The sequence below is a fragment of the Parus major genome, chromosome 28 (assembly GCF_001522545.3).
Source record: "Parus major isolate Abel chromosome 28, Parus_major1.1, whole genome shotgun sequence".
NCBI classification, from domain to species: domain Eukaryota; kingdom Metazoa; phylum Chordata; class Aves; order Passeriformes; family Paridae; genus Parus; species Parus major.
In genome coordinates, this window is record NC_031797.1 from 2,947,628 (window position 1) to 2,963,276 (window position 15,649).

The window sequence follows — 15,649 nt, forward strand, 5'->3', positions numbered from 1 at the left end:
CGGCCCCCCCGCAGCTACGGGCATCTGGAGGGCGACGTGCGCTGGCGGCGGCTCTTCTCCGCCACCCGCTTCTTCCTGCGCATCGACGGCGGCGGCGGCGTGGAAGGGACGCGCTGGAGGGAGCGGCCGGGCAGTGAGTGGGGAGGGGACCGGGACGGGCACGGGGGAGAGTCGGGATCTGGGGCCGCCCCCCGCCCACGGCTGGCGAGAGCCCGGTCCCACCGGCTGCCGGGGCTGAGGCAGAGGCGGGCGCTGCCGGGGCTGGACGGGGGCGGAGGCTGGATGGAGGCGCCTCGGGTCGGCGACGGGACCCCTCCATGCCCAGCCCGGAGAGAGCCCGCACCTCTTCCCTCTGTGGAAATCTCAGCCGAAGTGTCTATTCCGCGAGAGCGGCGGGTCCCCGCAGTCCCCGCCGGCCGGGGCACGCCGCTCCCGGAGCACTACCGGCGCCGGCTGCCCTCGCCCCCGTCACTGCACTGTGGGAGCCATGAGAGGGGCGCGGACACCGGCGGGCACTGCCCGGGGACCCGGCGTTGCTTTCCCAGCCGTTGGGGTGTCCTAGGGGGTCTCTCGGGGGTCCTTTGTCCCATCTCGTCCTGCCAGTTCGTGATGCCCCCCCTGCCCTGCCTTTCCCAAGGACTGGGAGATCGCAGAATCATTCCCCCACTAAAACACTGGGGGGTGAGGAAAGGCTGAGGAGGAGGGGGGGATGTAGGAAGTTTTGCGGTGATGCTGGTCCCAGAATGGGGCATCTGTCAGATGTGGGACAGATGAACATCCCTGTTGGAGGGGTCCATGGAGCAACCCCTGCCTGCAGAGTGGGTTGGCACTTGTCACAGAGACAGCTGGGTGGACAGAGGGACAGAGTCCCCAAGGATGTGGCAGTCACTGTACGACTTAAGCAAGAGTCAGGGCTGCGAGTGCCTGGCTATCAGCTGCCCATGGGGGTGCAGGGTCACAGCCCCTGGACAGGGATAGGGGCACCAGGCTGACAGGACAGTAGCTGGACAAAGAGGGGGATATTGGGGGCCTTGGGAAAGGGGGATGCCTGAACATCTCCCCTGTGCCCTGACAGGGTGTTGGGGTTTGGGGCAGGAGGGCTGCAGCACCCCCAGCCCATGTCCTGGTCCAGCAGGGGCTGCACTATCTCCTGGCCAGCACAGGACATCTCCCAGCAGCCACAGGACCTGGGAGCCAAGCCCAGCCCAGGGAACCCTCCTGTGGTGTCGGAGGCTGTCGGGAGTCCCGACCAGGCACACTGCCAGCACAAAGCACCCCAACACGTTCCCCTGATGGTGTGGCCATGGGGCCTGGCAGGCGGAGCAGCTCCGGGCTGTACATGGGGCTCACTCTGCTTATCTGTGTGCGCCTGGGCTGGGCGCGGGCTCTGCTCCACAGCCCTCGCAGAAGCTGCTGGACCAGCCCCACTGGCAGCTCTAGGGTGGCGGGGGATCTTCCAGGGACTCCCCCACCTCAAGCCCTGCATCTGCCCCAGCCTCCTCGAGACCCCTCTGGGGATGAGTGTGAGACTGGGAGCACTGGGAGCTGGCTCTGACCAGGTACTGGCCGGGCACCTGCAAACAAAGGGCGGCAGAGCCGGCTAGAGCACTGGGAACAGAAGGGGGTTATTTTTAGAAAAGCACAAGTCCTTATAAATAGCAGCAGCTTCAGACAGTGATCAAGTGTGATGGATTCACAGGCATTCGCTCAGCCCTTCCCCTCCACAGCCTTGTCAGTGGCTTCCCTGGGCCGGGCCCTGCGGATCCCGGTGGCTGCCGGGACCGGTGGCAGCACTGAAGCAGCTGGGCTGAAAATCCCTGAGGAATGGAACGCCCAGGAGCCCTCACGCTGCCTCAGTGCTGTATCCACCCTGTCCGCTCGCAGCCTCCTGCAGGCAGGTGATGCCCAGGGAACTCCAGCAACGCTGGGAGGTTGATGAAAGCCCTTGTCCAGGGGCTGCAGTCCCCATGCTGTGTGTGCCGCCACCAGCCAGAGCCTCTGCGTGTCCTCCCACCCTGTCCAGCCGCGACAGCCCCTGCAGTGGTGTCCATAGGCAGATCCTGCTGTGGCTCCAGCCCTTCCTGCTGCCCTGCCCACATTGCTCTCACTGGACATTCCTTCTCCCCTCCGCACTGCGCTGTGTGCCTGGCGGGCGGCAGGGCGGGCAGCGGCACTCGGGGCTGGCCGGCGTGAGGCACTGCAGGAATCCAGAGGCCCCGATGATGCTCTGGGTGTTTCCCGTGCCAGAGCCGCTGGTCTGACCGCATGCCTTTCCCATTAGCGGCCGAGCAGGAGTTCGGCGGTCGGGGCACACACACGCCAGCCCAGCTGTGGCTTCGTCGCCCGGCTGCAGCCGCCCCCCGGGCTCATCCTCACGTCCTGCAGTGCTCCTTCACCCGCCAGCCCGCAGTGCTGAGCACGGGGCCGTTTGTCCTCGTTTGTGCCACCAGGCAATCGGGTATCCACGGACGGCACTGTCCTGGCCCATTCCTGCCCCTGCAAACTTCTGTCCGTGTGTCTTTGTCCACCGTAACACAATGTGTGCTGTCGCTGCCACCCCCGCGCACACTTTGCCACTCCAGGAGCCACGCCAGCCTCAGTGCCCGGCGTGTGCCGGGGCCGGGTGCTGCGGGAGGCAGGTCAGGTCCCCGGGGCACTGTGGGCGCGTTGGGGATGGATGCACGGGCAGAGCTGCCAGTGAAGGGAGGACACACATGAGGGTTGTGCTTGGCATCGCTCCCGCACAGCCCAGCTCCTGGGAAGTGGCTGGACCCTGGGGAGGAGAGGAGTAAAGATCAAACCTTCTTTGGATCAGAGGTTCCCCCTCCCACTCCCAGCTTGCACAGCAGCCCTTGTTCCGCTGACTGCTTGGCTCTGGGTGAGGATCAGCAGCTCCCTCTCTCTGGAGGCACACTGCAGCCACAGACCCAGCATTGGGGCAGGGCCCCTCGGGGAGGTTGCCTGTCCGTCCCTCTCTCATGCCATGCTTCCCTGTCCTGCAGGCATCGTCGAGATCCGGTCGGTGCGTGTTGGCGTCGTGGCCATCCGGGCGGTGCACACCGGCTTCTACCTGGCCATGAACAAGCGGGGGAGGCTCTACGGGTCGGTAGGTCGGACGCTGCCTCCTGGGAGGGACTGCACCAGAGCCAGAGGCTCAAGGGCTGGTTTCCCATGCCCTGACCTGCTCCCCAGCAGGGGACTGCACCCACCAAGCCCCTCTGCCCCCCGGGGATCAGGGAGGAGCCAGGGTCCTGCCCTGCCCCGCTCTTGGGGTCCGAGGGCTCCCAGCTGAGCATAGCCACCCCTCACCCCCTTCCCTCTCCTGCCAGAAGGAGTTCAGCCCCAACTGCAAGTTCACGGAGCGCATCGAAGAGAACGGCTACAACACCTACGCGTCGCTGCGCTGGCGGCACCGCGGCCGCCCCATGTTCCTCTCGCTCAATAGCAAGGGCAGGCCACAGCGAGGGGGCAAGACACGCCGGCAGCACCTCTCCACACACTTCCTCCCCATGCTCGTCAGCTGAACACCGTGGGCAGCTCCGGATGGTCCTGTAGGGAAAAAAAACCAAACAAAAAGATGTTATTTTATTTATGTACATATCTATTTTTTGCTATTTATTGCTTTATTTTTAATGCACGGCAGAGGATGGATGCGGAAGGCAGAAGCTCCAGACTCAGCCGTGCTGCAGGGCTGTGGCTCTCCCACTGTTCCCCTGGTGCAGAGCCTGTGTGGTGCAGCCGAGGAGTGTGACTGGAGCAGGGACCAGGATGTGCTAATGGCATCTCTGCAGGGCTGGGATGTACCAGCAGCTTGTGTCCGAGCATCCGTGGTGGCAATTAAAACTGTGTTCATGGTATGGAACAGGAGCAGGTCTTGGAGCTTTGATGGTGAACTTGGCTTGGATGGGAGGGATTGGCTCCCGTGTGGATGTGGCTGCAGCCACCAGTGTCATCCCTGCTGCCATTGGCAGGGAGCCCAGCTGGTCCTTTGCCACACCCAGCTTTTCACCGACCCCCACCCACCCTGCAGGAAAACAGCAATGGTGGTTCAGTGGCACAAAGGAGGGAGCAGGAGGAGCAGGAGCCTGCCCAGATCCTCAGCCAGACACACCTCCAGGGCTGCCCCTGGCCAAAGCCAATACCAGTGTCAGTTCTGCAGCCCAGTTCTGTGCTCTCATCCCCAACAAAAACAGGGCTGGGACAGTGGACAGTGGTGAGGACCAGCCCCTCACCTGGAGGGCAGTATGGCCAGGAATAGCACCTGCACCTCAGTGTCCTGGCCAGGGTACATCCCTGCGCCACCTCACACCTGCTGTGGCCAGGCCCAGCAGCCCGGTCACTGTCACGTCAGACAGAGCAATGGCCCCAGCAAAAACCACCAAACTCGTTCCATTTCTGACCCAACCAGCTCCAAACGAGTCTGAGAGGGAACTGACACTGTATTAACCATGTGGTGACTGTGGTGAGCCCCTGCCAGGTGGGCAGCAGCTGCCATGCACCCCCCCAGGACATTGCTCGGCCCACTTGGAACCCATCTGAGCACTGCTCACACATGAGCAATCATCCCCAGGTGCCTGGGGGAGCCAGGAACCCCCTGTCACAGCTGAAACACAGTGGGAGAGGGAAAGTTTTTCCAGGTCTCTTGTTTTGGCAACTAAACAGCAAAGCCTTCCCCCAGTGTCAGGTCAGCTGATGGACACGTGCAGGTTCAGCCAGGACCTTCTTGCTGCCGCCCACCTCACCAGCCCAGGCTTCTGGCTCAACCCCTGGCAGAGGATGAGCCATTAACCCTGACACACCAGTCCCGAGATAAACCCTCCTGTGAGATGAAAGGCGCCGCCACGCTGCCTGGCCAAGCCAAGGAAGAAAAACAGTCCGGGCAAGTCACTCCCTGTCAGCCCCTGGCCCTGGCACCGTGGGTGACACTTTCTCCAACAAACCAATTGCTTGCGCTCTGAAATGGCTCAAGAAAGGCCAAACCATCCTTCCCCCTCCTGTAGGAGGTTCATCTCTTCTCAAGCTCATGGAAGGGCCAGGTCTTGGGGTGATGCTGGTTTAGAAGAGACACCCAAGCTGCACTGGAGTCAGCACCTTCCCCAGCAGCCCCAGCCCACTCCCAGGGCCCCAAAAGCCAAGGGAGAGGCAGGGAACCCCAAAAAATGCCAAACCCTCCACCCACTTCCCTGGCAGCTCCCGTGGGGGCAGGTTCTCCCTTATATGCTCTGGCCTCTGCCACAGAGCAGTCCCAACATGTGGCACCATCACGGACCCCCAGCCCTTTAGGAGACCTCCTGACCACCCCAAGTCCCTGCGAGGGGAAGGGTCTCCCGGTGATGGATGGTGAGAGCTCCTCTTCTCATGCCTCAGGGCCCAGGAAGCAAGGACATGGCAGGGAGTCACTGCCCATTCCAGTGACATTGTTGTCATTCTCTGAGCTCCAGCTCTGTCACAGAAACTGAGTCACAAACATACCTGGATATTTGTCCCTCTCTCCTTGTTTTAATCAGCTCTATTTTAAGTAGCTTTGCAATACATTTTTTTTTTTTCTCCAAAATGTTTTCCTGGTAATTACTCGGTCACAATGAGATTTGCTGGTCCTCGTTCTGCTGCACACCCAGTCCTGTGTCAGCCCAGCAGAACAGCCTGCCCCGACTGCGAGGGGGGCAGGACTGTAAAGGGAAGAAGGTGTAAAAAATAGAAAACACCAGGCGAGGATGCTTCCAGCTGCGATCCTTGGCTACCTGTGCAGTGATCCACAGGCTGGCAGTGGCTCCCACTGGAACTCCAGGCATGCAGGAGGGCTCAGAGAGGCCCCACCTGCCCAGGGGAGGCAGGACAGCTTGGTGGCCTCAGAGCTTACCCTGTAGCTTTCCTCAAATCATGCATAACGGCTCGCAGAGCTGAAATGTCCATTTATTGACAACAGTAATAATTTAAGATTATAAAAACCCCTTTCAGTGTTGAGTATCAGTGGGCGAGGTTATAAAGAGAAATAAAAGGGACTTGAGATGGGACAGGGAAGGATCCTGGGGTCTACTTGAGAGTTCCTGTTTCAGTGACAGCTATTGATCCTCCCCAGATGGCGATCCTGGGGGGAGGCAGCATCCTTATGCTTCCGTTTTAGACTTCAATCTCCAAAGCAGAAAAGATAGTATCCAAGGGGAGGAGGAGCAAAAGAAATAAAAAGAAAGGGATCTCAAATTCAAACCCATACAAACAACCTTTCCATTCGGGATTCAACCACTCGCTCAGCACCTCAGGGTTCCCAGCCAGGGAGCGCAGCAGCTTCGCACTGCAATGGGTAAAGTCCACGCAAAGAGGATGTTTTTATTGACAGACAGAGCTCTTTCCCCCCTTTTTCATCACAGAACTTGAGGCTTCTCATCTCTGAAGGACCCAGAGTCTCCGTGTCTTCAGAAATCAAAAGGAAATTCTGGGGGCACTGCTCCTGCCTCATCCCCTCCCCTCGCTCTGCTCTGGAAGCCCCTTTGGCTGCTCACGGTGGCCAGGGAGGGAGGGGGAACAGTGGAAGGGCCCCAGGGACAGAGGGTGCATTAAGATTCATGAGTTGTTCGATGAGTTTTCATTACTTGGTGAGCTGGAGGAAGAGGAGGAGGAGGAGGATGACGAGAAGTTCATCCCTGTGAGTCCTGGGGGGTTTGTGGCAGTGTTTTGTCCACTTAAACTTTTCCGGCAGACGGGACACGTGTCATGCTTTGGGGAGCAGACAAAAAACAAAACAAGAAATACGGGAAACGGGATTAGAAACACAATAGGGGAGCAGCACTCGAGGAACGGGCTGGGATGACACTCCATCCTCTGACCTCAGGCTGCTCGTGCTCAGGCCTCATCATGGAGGTAGGAAAATATTTACACAAGAGAGCAGGACCAGACAAAGCCCCCAGTGCTGCACACCCCAGGCACGGCCACGCACTCACCTGCTCCAGCCACGGGACGATGCAGCCGTCGTGGAACAGGTGATTGCACGGTAACTGCCGCACGTTCTCACCGACTGTGTAGTCTTCCTTACACACAGGGCACTCCAACCCGGAATCTGCAGTGCACAGGGAAAGCCAAACCCAGCTGAGTAAAGGAGGAGAGAACCACACACAAAGCCCCCAGCTCAGGACTCCTCATCCTTCTCCCCTTCCCCACATCCCTGGCAGGAGGAAAGCTTGGTGTTCTGCAGTCCCCACATCATCACCCCACCTCCTCCAGCCCCGGGTACGCCTCATCCTTCCCTTCTGCTTTTCCATCTCTATCCACACTGAACTTCTCACAACCTCCCCAGGGCAAATCCATCCAGCCTACACTGCTCTTTTTTCGTCTGAGTGCAACAGAGCCCCTTCAGCTCTCTGCCCACTTTGAAATGTTTTATGCCTCAAAGGTACAAGCAGACAAAAATTCAAGTCCCAAGAAAACATTACACAGAGCTTCCAGGGAGCACTCTGTGCATGACTCCATGGAGCAGACACGTACCTACGTGCTCCTGTGTGATCTGTATGGTGGGGAGGGCCTGGATCTTTTCTTTGTCCGCTGGCGGCGGTCCAGTGTTTTCAAACTGATTCAGTAACTGGAAAAACAACCGGCCAGGCAGGCAGAAGAGAGAGGTGAGCTCAGCAGCACACAGAATCCACTCGTTTCCTGAGCCAGGGCACTTGGACCCTGCAGTGTGGACCCTTTCCCATTCCAGTCTCTGCAGCCCCTCATTCCCTGCAGCACCACAGGTGCTGTCCTTCGTGCAGCACTGCACAGGAGGATGGAGACTGCGGTGAATCCCACTTTTACCTGTGTGATAATTGCATCCAGGCCGTTGGCACCCCAGGCGTAGTCCATCGGATTTGAGTGCAGGACACCCCTGAAGAGCAAGGACAGCAAGTGAGTTCATCCTGGAGCATCAACGAGACACTGTCAGAGAGAGCAGCACATCCTCCAACTCACCAAGGGCCCAGACCTAGGTTTGGAATTGTGGTCGGTGCAATAATTCCATTGACCAGCTGCTGGATAATTCTGAAAGACAAGAAAACCAGTTTTGTGTAAGAATTAAAGTTTGCTGGCTCCCAGCCCAGCACCCCAGCATGGAGGGAGAGGCTGAATAAGCTGAATACTGTCACACTGTTGGGGCAATTAAAAATACCCAGCAGCAATTGCAATGGCAGCTTATGGAGTGATCAGCACTGATAAAGTATTTGATTCATAAGGAGACAATTCCTGACACGATGGTGAGTGGTTCCCAGGATGCACTTAACAAACACTGTCTGGTGTTCTCTTCTGTTTCCCCTCACAGGAAGTACAACATTTTTGCAACATCTGGCAATGACCAGGGAATATTTTCCCACTACAGGACGAACTCCCATCCACAGTCCATGTCATCGCTCAGCAGAAACAGCCCCAACAGACCCCAAGCAGGAGCTGCCCACAGGCTCAGGTGGGACACACACGGCTCCCATGGCAGCGCTGGAGAGCTTTGGGATGCTGCTCCCATAGGCCAGGAGAAAAGTTGAGGAACAACGGGGTTGTCTCCCCAGGTGCCAGAGCAGTTCTCACCCTTCCAGCGTGGGGACGCCCTCGTGCCTGCCCGAGGCTCGGCGCGTGGCCAGGCGGGCGCGGGGCTGCCTGGCCCCGTAGCGGTGCCGGGACTGGTGCTCACGCTCCCGCCGGTTCTCCGAGTCCCGGTTGTCTTCTGGCTGCACGTTGGACCCGAAGGGAAACTCAAAGCTGTCGTCAAAGAACCCGAAAGCAAACTGGCCATAGCCCGGGGGCAAGGTGAACAAGTGCTGATCCACGTTCTGGGAGGGAGGGAGGGAATGCAGAGAACAGACTGTGACAAGAGAAGGAACAGCCTTCGGCTCCCACCGTGTCCCAGCAGCCGCCCACAGCGAACCCCAGGCCTGGGGTGACACTGGGACCAGCACCCTCGGCAGCAGCTCAGTGAGGAACAGACACTGGAACTGCACATGAAAGCAGAAAAAAAAAAAATAAAAATCACAGTTCCCTGGTTTCTCTTTGGTGTGTCACTGCTGCTTCCGAGCTGAGGCTACTGCATAGCAACACACCCAAATCCTGCTGAGCCCCCTCATGACAGGAATCAGCTACGAGTGATGGTCCTACGTAACAGACACAGCAAAAATGTGGTATGCAGTGATTTCAGGAGCAGCATGTGGAGGATATTAATTCCTCCTTTCCAAATTCTGTCATGATCTGGGGAAGGTTTAAACAATGCACTATTGGAAAAATACTCGATCCAACAGCAAAGCAGGTGGTGTTGGAAGAGAGAAAGGACGTGCTCACCTCAAAAGGATGCCTGCTCTGATCAGTGGCTGACGTAGAGGAGCTGGTCTCATTGTCAGCATTCCTATGGGGAATGAAGAGCACTGATAATCTTCTCATAGCAGCTTCCAAGGCTTTTCTGCCCCCCTCCCATCCCAGGGCAGAGGCAGCTCAACAGAACCTGATCTTCCCTCAGCTGCTGATCTTCTTATTACCCAGATCAGTTTTCCCTCCCTGAACCTTTCATTTTCCAACATCCTCACCTATTTCTCCTTACCCTATTAGATCTTATGAAGCTGCAGAGAAGTTCCTGAACCATGATGTCAAGCGAGGATTTCCCCCACAATCCATCTCAAACACACCAGCTAATCCTCTGGAGCACCAGGAAGACTTAAGGCACAAACGCTGATCTCTGTGACCCCAAGACATGTAAGTCTAATCTTGAATCAAAGAAACTTCTCTACTGCAGAGGTATGTAACCCAACGGCTCAGGATATTGGGAAAACTCTAAATGTTGTCAGACTTCTGCTTTCAGAGCTGCAGGAACACTTCCTGCTCAAAACCAAGCTTTGCTTTCACGGTACCGAAACCGCTGAAATTCAGCAACTACACGACTCTCCCAAGGTCACAGGGAATCACCAAAACAGTCAGGGTCAGTCAGGATGGATTTTCAGGCTCCAGGGTTTGCGTGGTCAAACCAAACATCACCTGCTCACAGCAGAAACCCCAGGCCATGCAGACTACCACAATCAGCAACACCCACTGCTCCTGGCCCCTGCACTGCCCGTGGCCTGTCCTGCAGCCGGACACAGCTGGGGCCCCATGAACGTGACTGAAACATTTTAAAGCATTCCTGCTGCTCCTGCCACCAGTGGCAGCACAGAAATGCAGATTTCACTGCTCCAGGGCATAGTCCAAAGTCTCAGCCACTACATTTTGCTGCTCATCCTCAATACAGTCACTGCTTACGCTGAGGTGTCCATGTGCTCACCATTCCCAGATCCCTCTCTCTGGGGTTATCTCTGCCCTGATGACTCAGATCAGGTCAGAGTTACCACACAGCACAGGGAAAGCCTCCCTACCACTTCTTTATGTTTGTTTGAAATCAAACCATTCCTGCCCTGCCCCTCAGCAGAGATGTCAGATGCTCAGCACTGCTGTGGTAGAGTGGCCTGTGGATGCTAACGCTGCCAACAAAGCACTGTATTCCAAAAGTGAGGAAAGATGAGCCAAAGCTGGGGCAGAAGCAACAGAAATGGTGCATTTTATATCAAATATTGCCTTTGAACTAGGAAGAGAGCAAAGCAACCTGGGCTCACTGGGGCACCAGCCCCTGGGGCAGCACATTACCTTGGCTCCTCGGGAAGCTCTTCAATAAAACCAGACTCACACCGTGGGCAGATGTAGTCCTGCAGGAGAAAACACACCAGGTGAGAGAAGGAGGTGGTACCTCAGAGCTGCAGGGTATGACAAGGTGGGAGGGTCCTGCAGTCTGCCATCCCCAGCACATGCCACGGTCCCAGAGCCAGAGAGACCTCAAACCCCAACATTTGCCTTCCTGAGCCAGTGGCAGCTCAGCTTAAGAATGATGAGGGTAACACTGTCCCCAGTACAGACACAGCTACCAGCTGATGCAGTTCCAGTGAAGTGAAAGTGAAACCCCTGATACTCCCTGCACAGCAGACCTCAAACTTTGGCCCAGCTGTGTGTTTTAGGGAGCAGAAAACAATGTGGGAATGACAGCATAGACTTGGAACATCGTGGTGCTCAGGGAGGCTGAGTGGTTCCTGTCATTAACACAGCCTGGGGTTCACAGCACACAGGGACACTCTGGGTCATTCTGCAGCCAGGACCTCACACTCCCACACACAGAGTTCACTACAGAGACCTGTTGCCACCCCAGTCCCCTGAGCATGCCAGGACAGACAGGCTGAGTGTGCAGCTCCTGTGACAGCCACGTCCTCATGATTCCTGGAGTTAGTAAGGAATTTATCCTCTACTACCAGCCTGTCCTGGGCAGAGCAGCCCAGAATGCTGGAAACCCTGAAAGGGAACTGTTTCACTTTCCAGTGCTCAAGAAACAGCACTGAGCCAATCCCATTCCCTGCCCCACAGCAGGCACACACCACCCCAAATCCCGGGCTGGCAGGGCTCAGCATAGAAGGCATTTAAGAGCTTCTAAAAATAATGCCACTTCCTTCTGCTGCTGCACTGGAATTGGCACAGTCCTTAGCCAGACTGAGGGATTCCCCCATGGAGTTGAGGCTGTTGATAAGGCCCTTGGGGTCGCTCCTCTGGCTCCTGAAGCTGACTCTCGTAAGGCTCCAGGGAAGAGGGAAGGAGCACAGCTTGGAGCCACTGCACATGCTCCATCTGCTCAGAGAAATACCTGCCCAGGGAGCTCTGAGGCTCAGGAACAGATTGGGAGAGGTGGCTGCTCCGTCTCCCACACAGGACTCCCCATCTGCACCTGTGGAACAACCATCTCTGCTCCACTGACACCAGGTCTGAGCTCAAGCACTCCTGTGTGAGCACAGGGAACCACAGCCCATGAAAATCCCTGTCCATGGAACCCCCTTTGCGTTGATTCCCAGCAGCACAAACTGGTGGGGACACACATGGCACGGGGGTGATTGACCGTGGCCTGAGCACCCTGCTCCAGGGAGCTGCTGTGTGCTGTGTGTGTCTGTGTGCTCACAGCCAGCTCCCAGCACAGGGATCAGCACATTCCTCTGCAGCTGGAACAGCATAAATGTCAAAGTTTGTTGTTTCTCGGGCTGTTTGAGTCCCTCCTTTGGCAGCTCTGGTTACTGCGCCTGCAGACAGTGAGTGAAACCCGGGTGAAACCCGAGTGAACCTGGATCCCCAAAACAAGCTCATGAGCTCAACAGACCTGAGCCCCCAAACACGGCACTCACTCCCTGCCTGGCCCAGTCTGGCTGAGAGTGCCCAGCTGGCACAGCCAGGTGTGCCCAGCCCAGTGCACACAAGATGTGAGCACGGCCCAGCACGGGGTGTTTGAACAGAAAGAAATAACAGATTTTCTGGATTACCCCCTGGCTCCTGCCCACAGCCCATGTGTGTTCAGCAGGAGCACGGTCAGGGGTTTGTCCTCACCCTTACACACGAGCTGGGAGGCCCTGGCATTGCCCACCCTGGCCCAAACGAGAGGGCAAAAGGACAAATCACACGTCACAAACCAACCACCCCCGGCACGGACAGCTCTGCTTGTCCTTAGAGGCTTCTCAAGTTGACTGCCAGCAACCAGCAATGACTTTTGGACAAGGTGCTGTGAAAAGTGTCGGGATAAAGAGACCAGCAGGACTCTCCAAATCACATTTAACATCTCAGGAAGCCGAGCAGTGGAGCAAGTGATCCACCAGATCCTCCCCAACAGCCCACACTCCTTTTCCACCCACACCAGGACAAACTCACACACGCCGGATTTTGGTGTGTGATTAAAGCACCTGCCCAGGTGCCTACACAGCACTTCTACCTACGTATTACCGTGCACCTCCTGCTCCCCAGCCACCACCACCGCGGGGCTTCTGTCGTGTTCATTAACGCTCCTGAAAGGCGACCGAGAAACCCCCCAGCACCGGGCGCTTCGCCTGGCACCGGCTGGGCTCAGGCTGCTGGGCCCGGGGGTGTCACAGCTGGACGCCGGGGCTGCTGCCGGACGGACTCCCGCCCCAGAGCGGCTCCGCGGCAGGGCCCAGCCGTTCCCCGCGGGGCGGCTCGAACCGCCGCGGCCCCTCCGTCCGGGCCGGACAGGGCCGAGCGCCCCTCCCGCCGCGCCGCCCCCGCCGCGGCTCGCCCAGCTGCTGCCCCTCGGCCAGGCTGGCCCGTTCCCTCCGCAGATCCTCTCCCCTCGTCGCCGCAGTCCCGTTCCCTCGCTACGGACACCTCCCCCAGCCCCTCTCAACGCCTCCGAGCCCCGGTGCCACGGGTGGAGCCCCACAGGGCATCCCCCCGCCTCCCCGCCGCTCAGGCCCCCTGGGCCCCTCAGGCCTCGCCCCCACGTGCCCGTCCCCTCGGGGCCCCCGCCCGGCCCTGCCCGCACTCCCGGCCCTCCCCCCCGACCCTCCCTGGTCCCCCGCTCACGGGCAGGCGCGGGGCGATCTCGGCCGAGCAGCAGTGGCAGAAGAACCGGCCCGGCTGCGGCGACGCCTCCGCCATCTTCCCTACCCGCCGGCCCCGCCCCCCGCGCGCGCCGCCGCGCCGACGGCGGCCGAGGGGGGACACGGGACAGGCGCGGCGCAAACGCGAAGGGGAACGAGGGCTGAGGGGGCGTGGCGCATGTGGGGGCGGGGCTGTTGTCAGATAAGGTGAGTGGGCGGGGCTTTGTCCATATAAGGCGATGGGGCGTGGCCGGGAGAGCGGCGAGACTGGCCCCCGATTCCGGGAACCCCCCTCATTCCGGGAACCCCACCCCAAATCTTTCCTTCTCTCCACCCCCGGACTCCTGATCCCTCTCTCGGCCCCACCTTTAAAATATCAGATCGAAAGCTCACTTATTTATTTATTTAATTTTTAATGATGAGAAATAAATTAGCTGGGGAGAGATTGAGTCCCTCGAAAGAAGGAATAAAGGGTATTCCCAGTGAAAAATCTCGTGAGCTCCTTCAAGATGCAATAGGCCCAAAGAAACTGGAATGTTTAATTTTGGTAGGACACTGTCAGGTTGGCTTCTTCTCCCAGACCTTGCCCCTTGGGTGCTGGAGGGTGCTGGGGAGGTTTTTGGGGTTGAGAGATGGAATCTCGATTTTTGGGACCTGAGAATCCCACCTGGGGCCAGCGTTTTACCCAGGCTGCAGCTTTTGAGAGAGCAGAGGGTCTGCCTGGCCCTCACTGGGGTCCCAAGGCTCAGGGGCTCTTGTGTGGCACTGCGGAGTCCCAGAGTTTTGGGGCGGTGTGACTGGGGGGGTTTTGGGATATCCACGCAATGCGGTTGTGAGGTTTTGGAGGAGGGGGATGCTGAGGCTGCGGGGCGGGATTGGAGTGGCAGAACTGTGGGATTTTAAGGATTCTGCATAGCGGGGCTGTGGGGTCTTGGCGTTCTAGCCCCGCTCCCAGCAGGTGGCATCTTCAGCCCAGGATTTGCTGCTCCAGCTTTGCCGGGTGATGGAGCCGGGGAGGGATTTGTGGAGCAGCTCAGGAGCCGCGCAAAGCTCGGCACAGCTCTGCTCCCCGCCCTGAGGGGGGACAGGGACGGGCTGAGCTGTGGTGGGTCGGACGCTGGTGGGACAAAGCGCTTGAGGGCTGTGTCACGGGTCAGCAGCTCCACGGGCTCGGTGGTGCTGCGGGAATTGCAGCTGTGGGACGCACTGGCAGAGTTCAGTGGCTGATCGATGATCCCGGCCGCTGATAAGGCATTTATTTACAGGTGATGAGGAAACTGCTGCTCCCGTAACCCTTTTATTCAGGAGGTGGGTCCAGACAGTGCGTCGTGGCCCAGCCGGGAGCCAGACAGAGCCCGGAGCCTCAGCGCGGAGCCCGCGGCTCCGGATGGGGCATTTCACACCCCAAGGGAAGCTCCTTCCCCGAGCTTCTCCAGTGCCCTGTTTCACGCTCGGAGGACAAGTTGCCACTTGATCAAATGAGTGCCGGGTGCCTGTGGGATGGGGGGGGAAGGATCCGGCTCCACTGACTTTGTCCCTCTGGAATTCCCTGACGCAGGAGCTGTGGAAGCTGAACTCGTTGGGATGCAAATGGCAGCGGATGTGGAGGCACATGGAGATAAGGGCAGCAGAGCGAGTAAGCAGCAGTGGGAAGGGTCTCCCAAAAGCCCCTCACTCATCTGTTTGCCTCCATGTCAGGACTGCAGCCTCTGCCCATGACCTGCAGCCAAAGTCTCCTGCCCATCCCTCATTGCTGCTGCTGACCATGGAGAGGGAATCACGCTTCTCAGGGCCCTGAGGCTCCCAGACCGCCCCATGCCCTGAGTTTGGCCCCAGCCACGATTCCTCCCCACAGAAGGCATGAGCATCCCATGGAGACCCTGTCTGAGATGCTGCTCAGACACCCCAAGACTGGGGGTTCTGTGTTTGGCTGTCCCCTTTCCTTCTGCTGCCTCCGAGGGAGCTGCGTCCAGTCAGGAGCAAATTTGAGTCACCCAGGGAAGGATTTTCCCACGGTGCTGCAGAAAGGCAAACTGCACCCTCACCCAAGAGGGCTGACGAGGAGGTGACACCTCCCCAGGTAGTATCGAGTCATCGTTAGACAGAGCCCGCTCCCAAATCGGCCACCCTGCTTGGGAAGGGCAGCAGAAAATATCCCAGGGCTCCCATTGTCTGAGGGGATGGGACAGGGTGGGGGGCTCCCCCAGCAGCTCAGAGTCACCATCCCACCTGGGCTGAGCAGTGGAGGGGACACGTGC

The 15,649-nt window shown here is 58.5% G+C and overlaps 2 protein-coding genes across 2 annotated transcripts in view; one reads left to right on the forward strand and one right to left on the reverse strand.

The window, feature by feature from the left end:
• FGF22 (fibroblast growth factor 22) overlaps positions 1-3,862 on the forward strand; it is a 4,472-nt gene extending 610 nt beyond the window's left edge. Inside the window, exons 2-4 of the mRNA XM_015651481.1 lie at positions 7-133; positions 3,003-3,106; positions 3,330-3,862. Coding sequence (XP_015506967.1) covers positions 7-133; positions 3,003-3,106; positions 3,330-3,524 — 426 coding nt within the window. The 3' untranslated portion in view covers positions 3,525-3,862. The remainder of the gene's footprint in view (positions 1-6; positions 134-3,002; positions 3,107-3,329) is intronic.
• Positions 3,863-5,477: 1,615 nt separating this feature from the next.
• Positions 5,478-13,505, reverse strand: RNF126 (ring finger protein 126). Its single transcript, XM_015651578.3, has 9 exons — positions 13,375-13,505; positions 10,621-10,679; positions 9,292-9,355; positions 8,548-8,789; positions 7,942-8,010; positions 7,789-7,858; positions 7,480-7,573; positions 6,939-7,054; positions 5,478-6,714 (listed from the first exon to the last, which is right to left on the reverse strand). Exons 1-9 carry the CDS (start codon positions 13,447-13,449, stop codon positions 6,562-6,564), a joined length of 942 nt encoding a protein of 313 aa, XP_015507064.1. The 5' UTR covers positions 13,450-13,505; the 3' UTR covers positions 5,478-6,561.
• Positions 13,506-15,649: the final 2,144 nt, after the last annotated feature.

Bases quoted from the DNA above. Each gene is read 5' to 3' on its own strand.
- RNF126 (XM_015651578.3), bottom strand. From the start codon at position 13,449: ATGGCGGAGGCGTCGCCGCAGCCGGGCCGGTTCTTCTGCCACTGCTGC. The intron at 10,680-13,374 runs GTGAGCGGGGGA...TTTCTCCTGCAG, and splicing joins AGATCGCCCCGCGCCTGCCC to GACTACATCTGCCCACGGTG. The intron at 6,715-6,938 runs GTGAGTGCGTGG...TGCTCCCCAAAG, and splicing joins TCGTCCCGTGGCTGGAGCAG to CATGACACGTGTCCCGTCTG.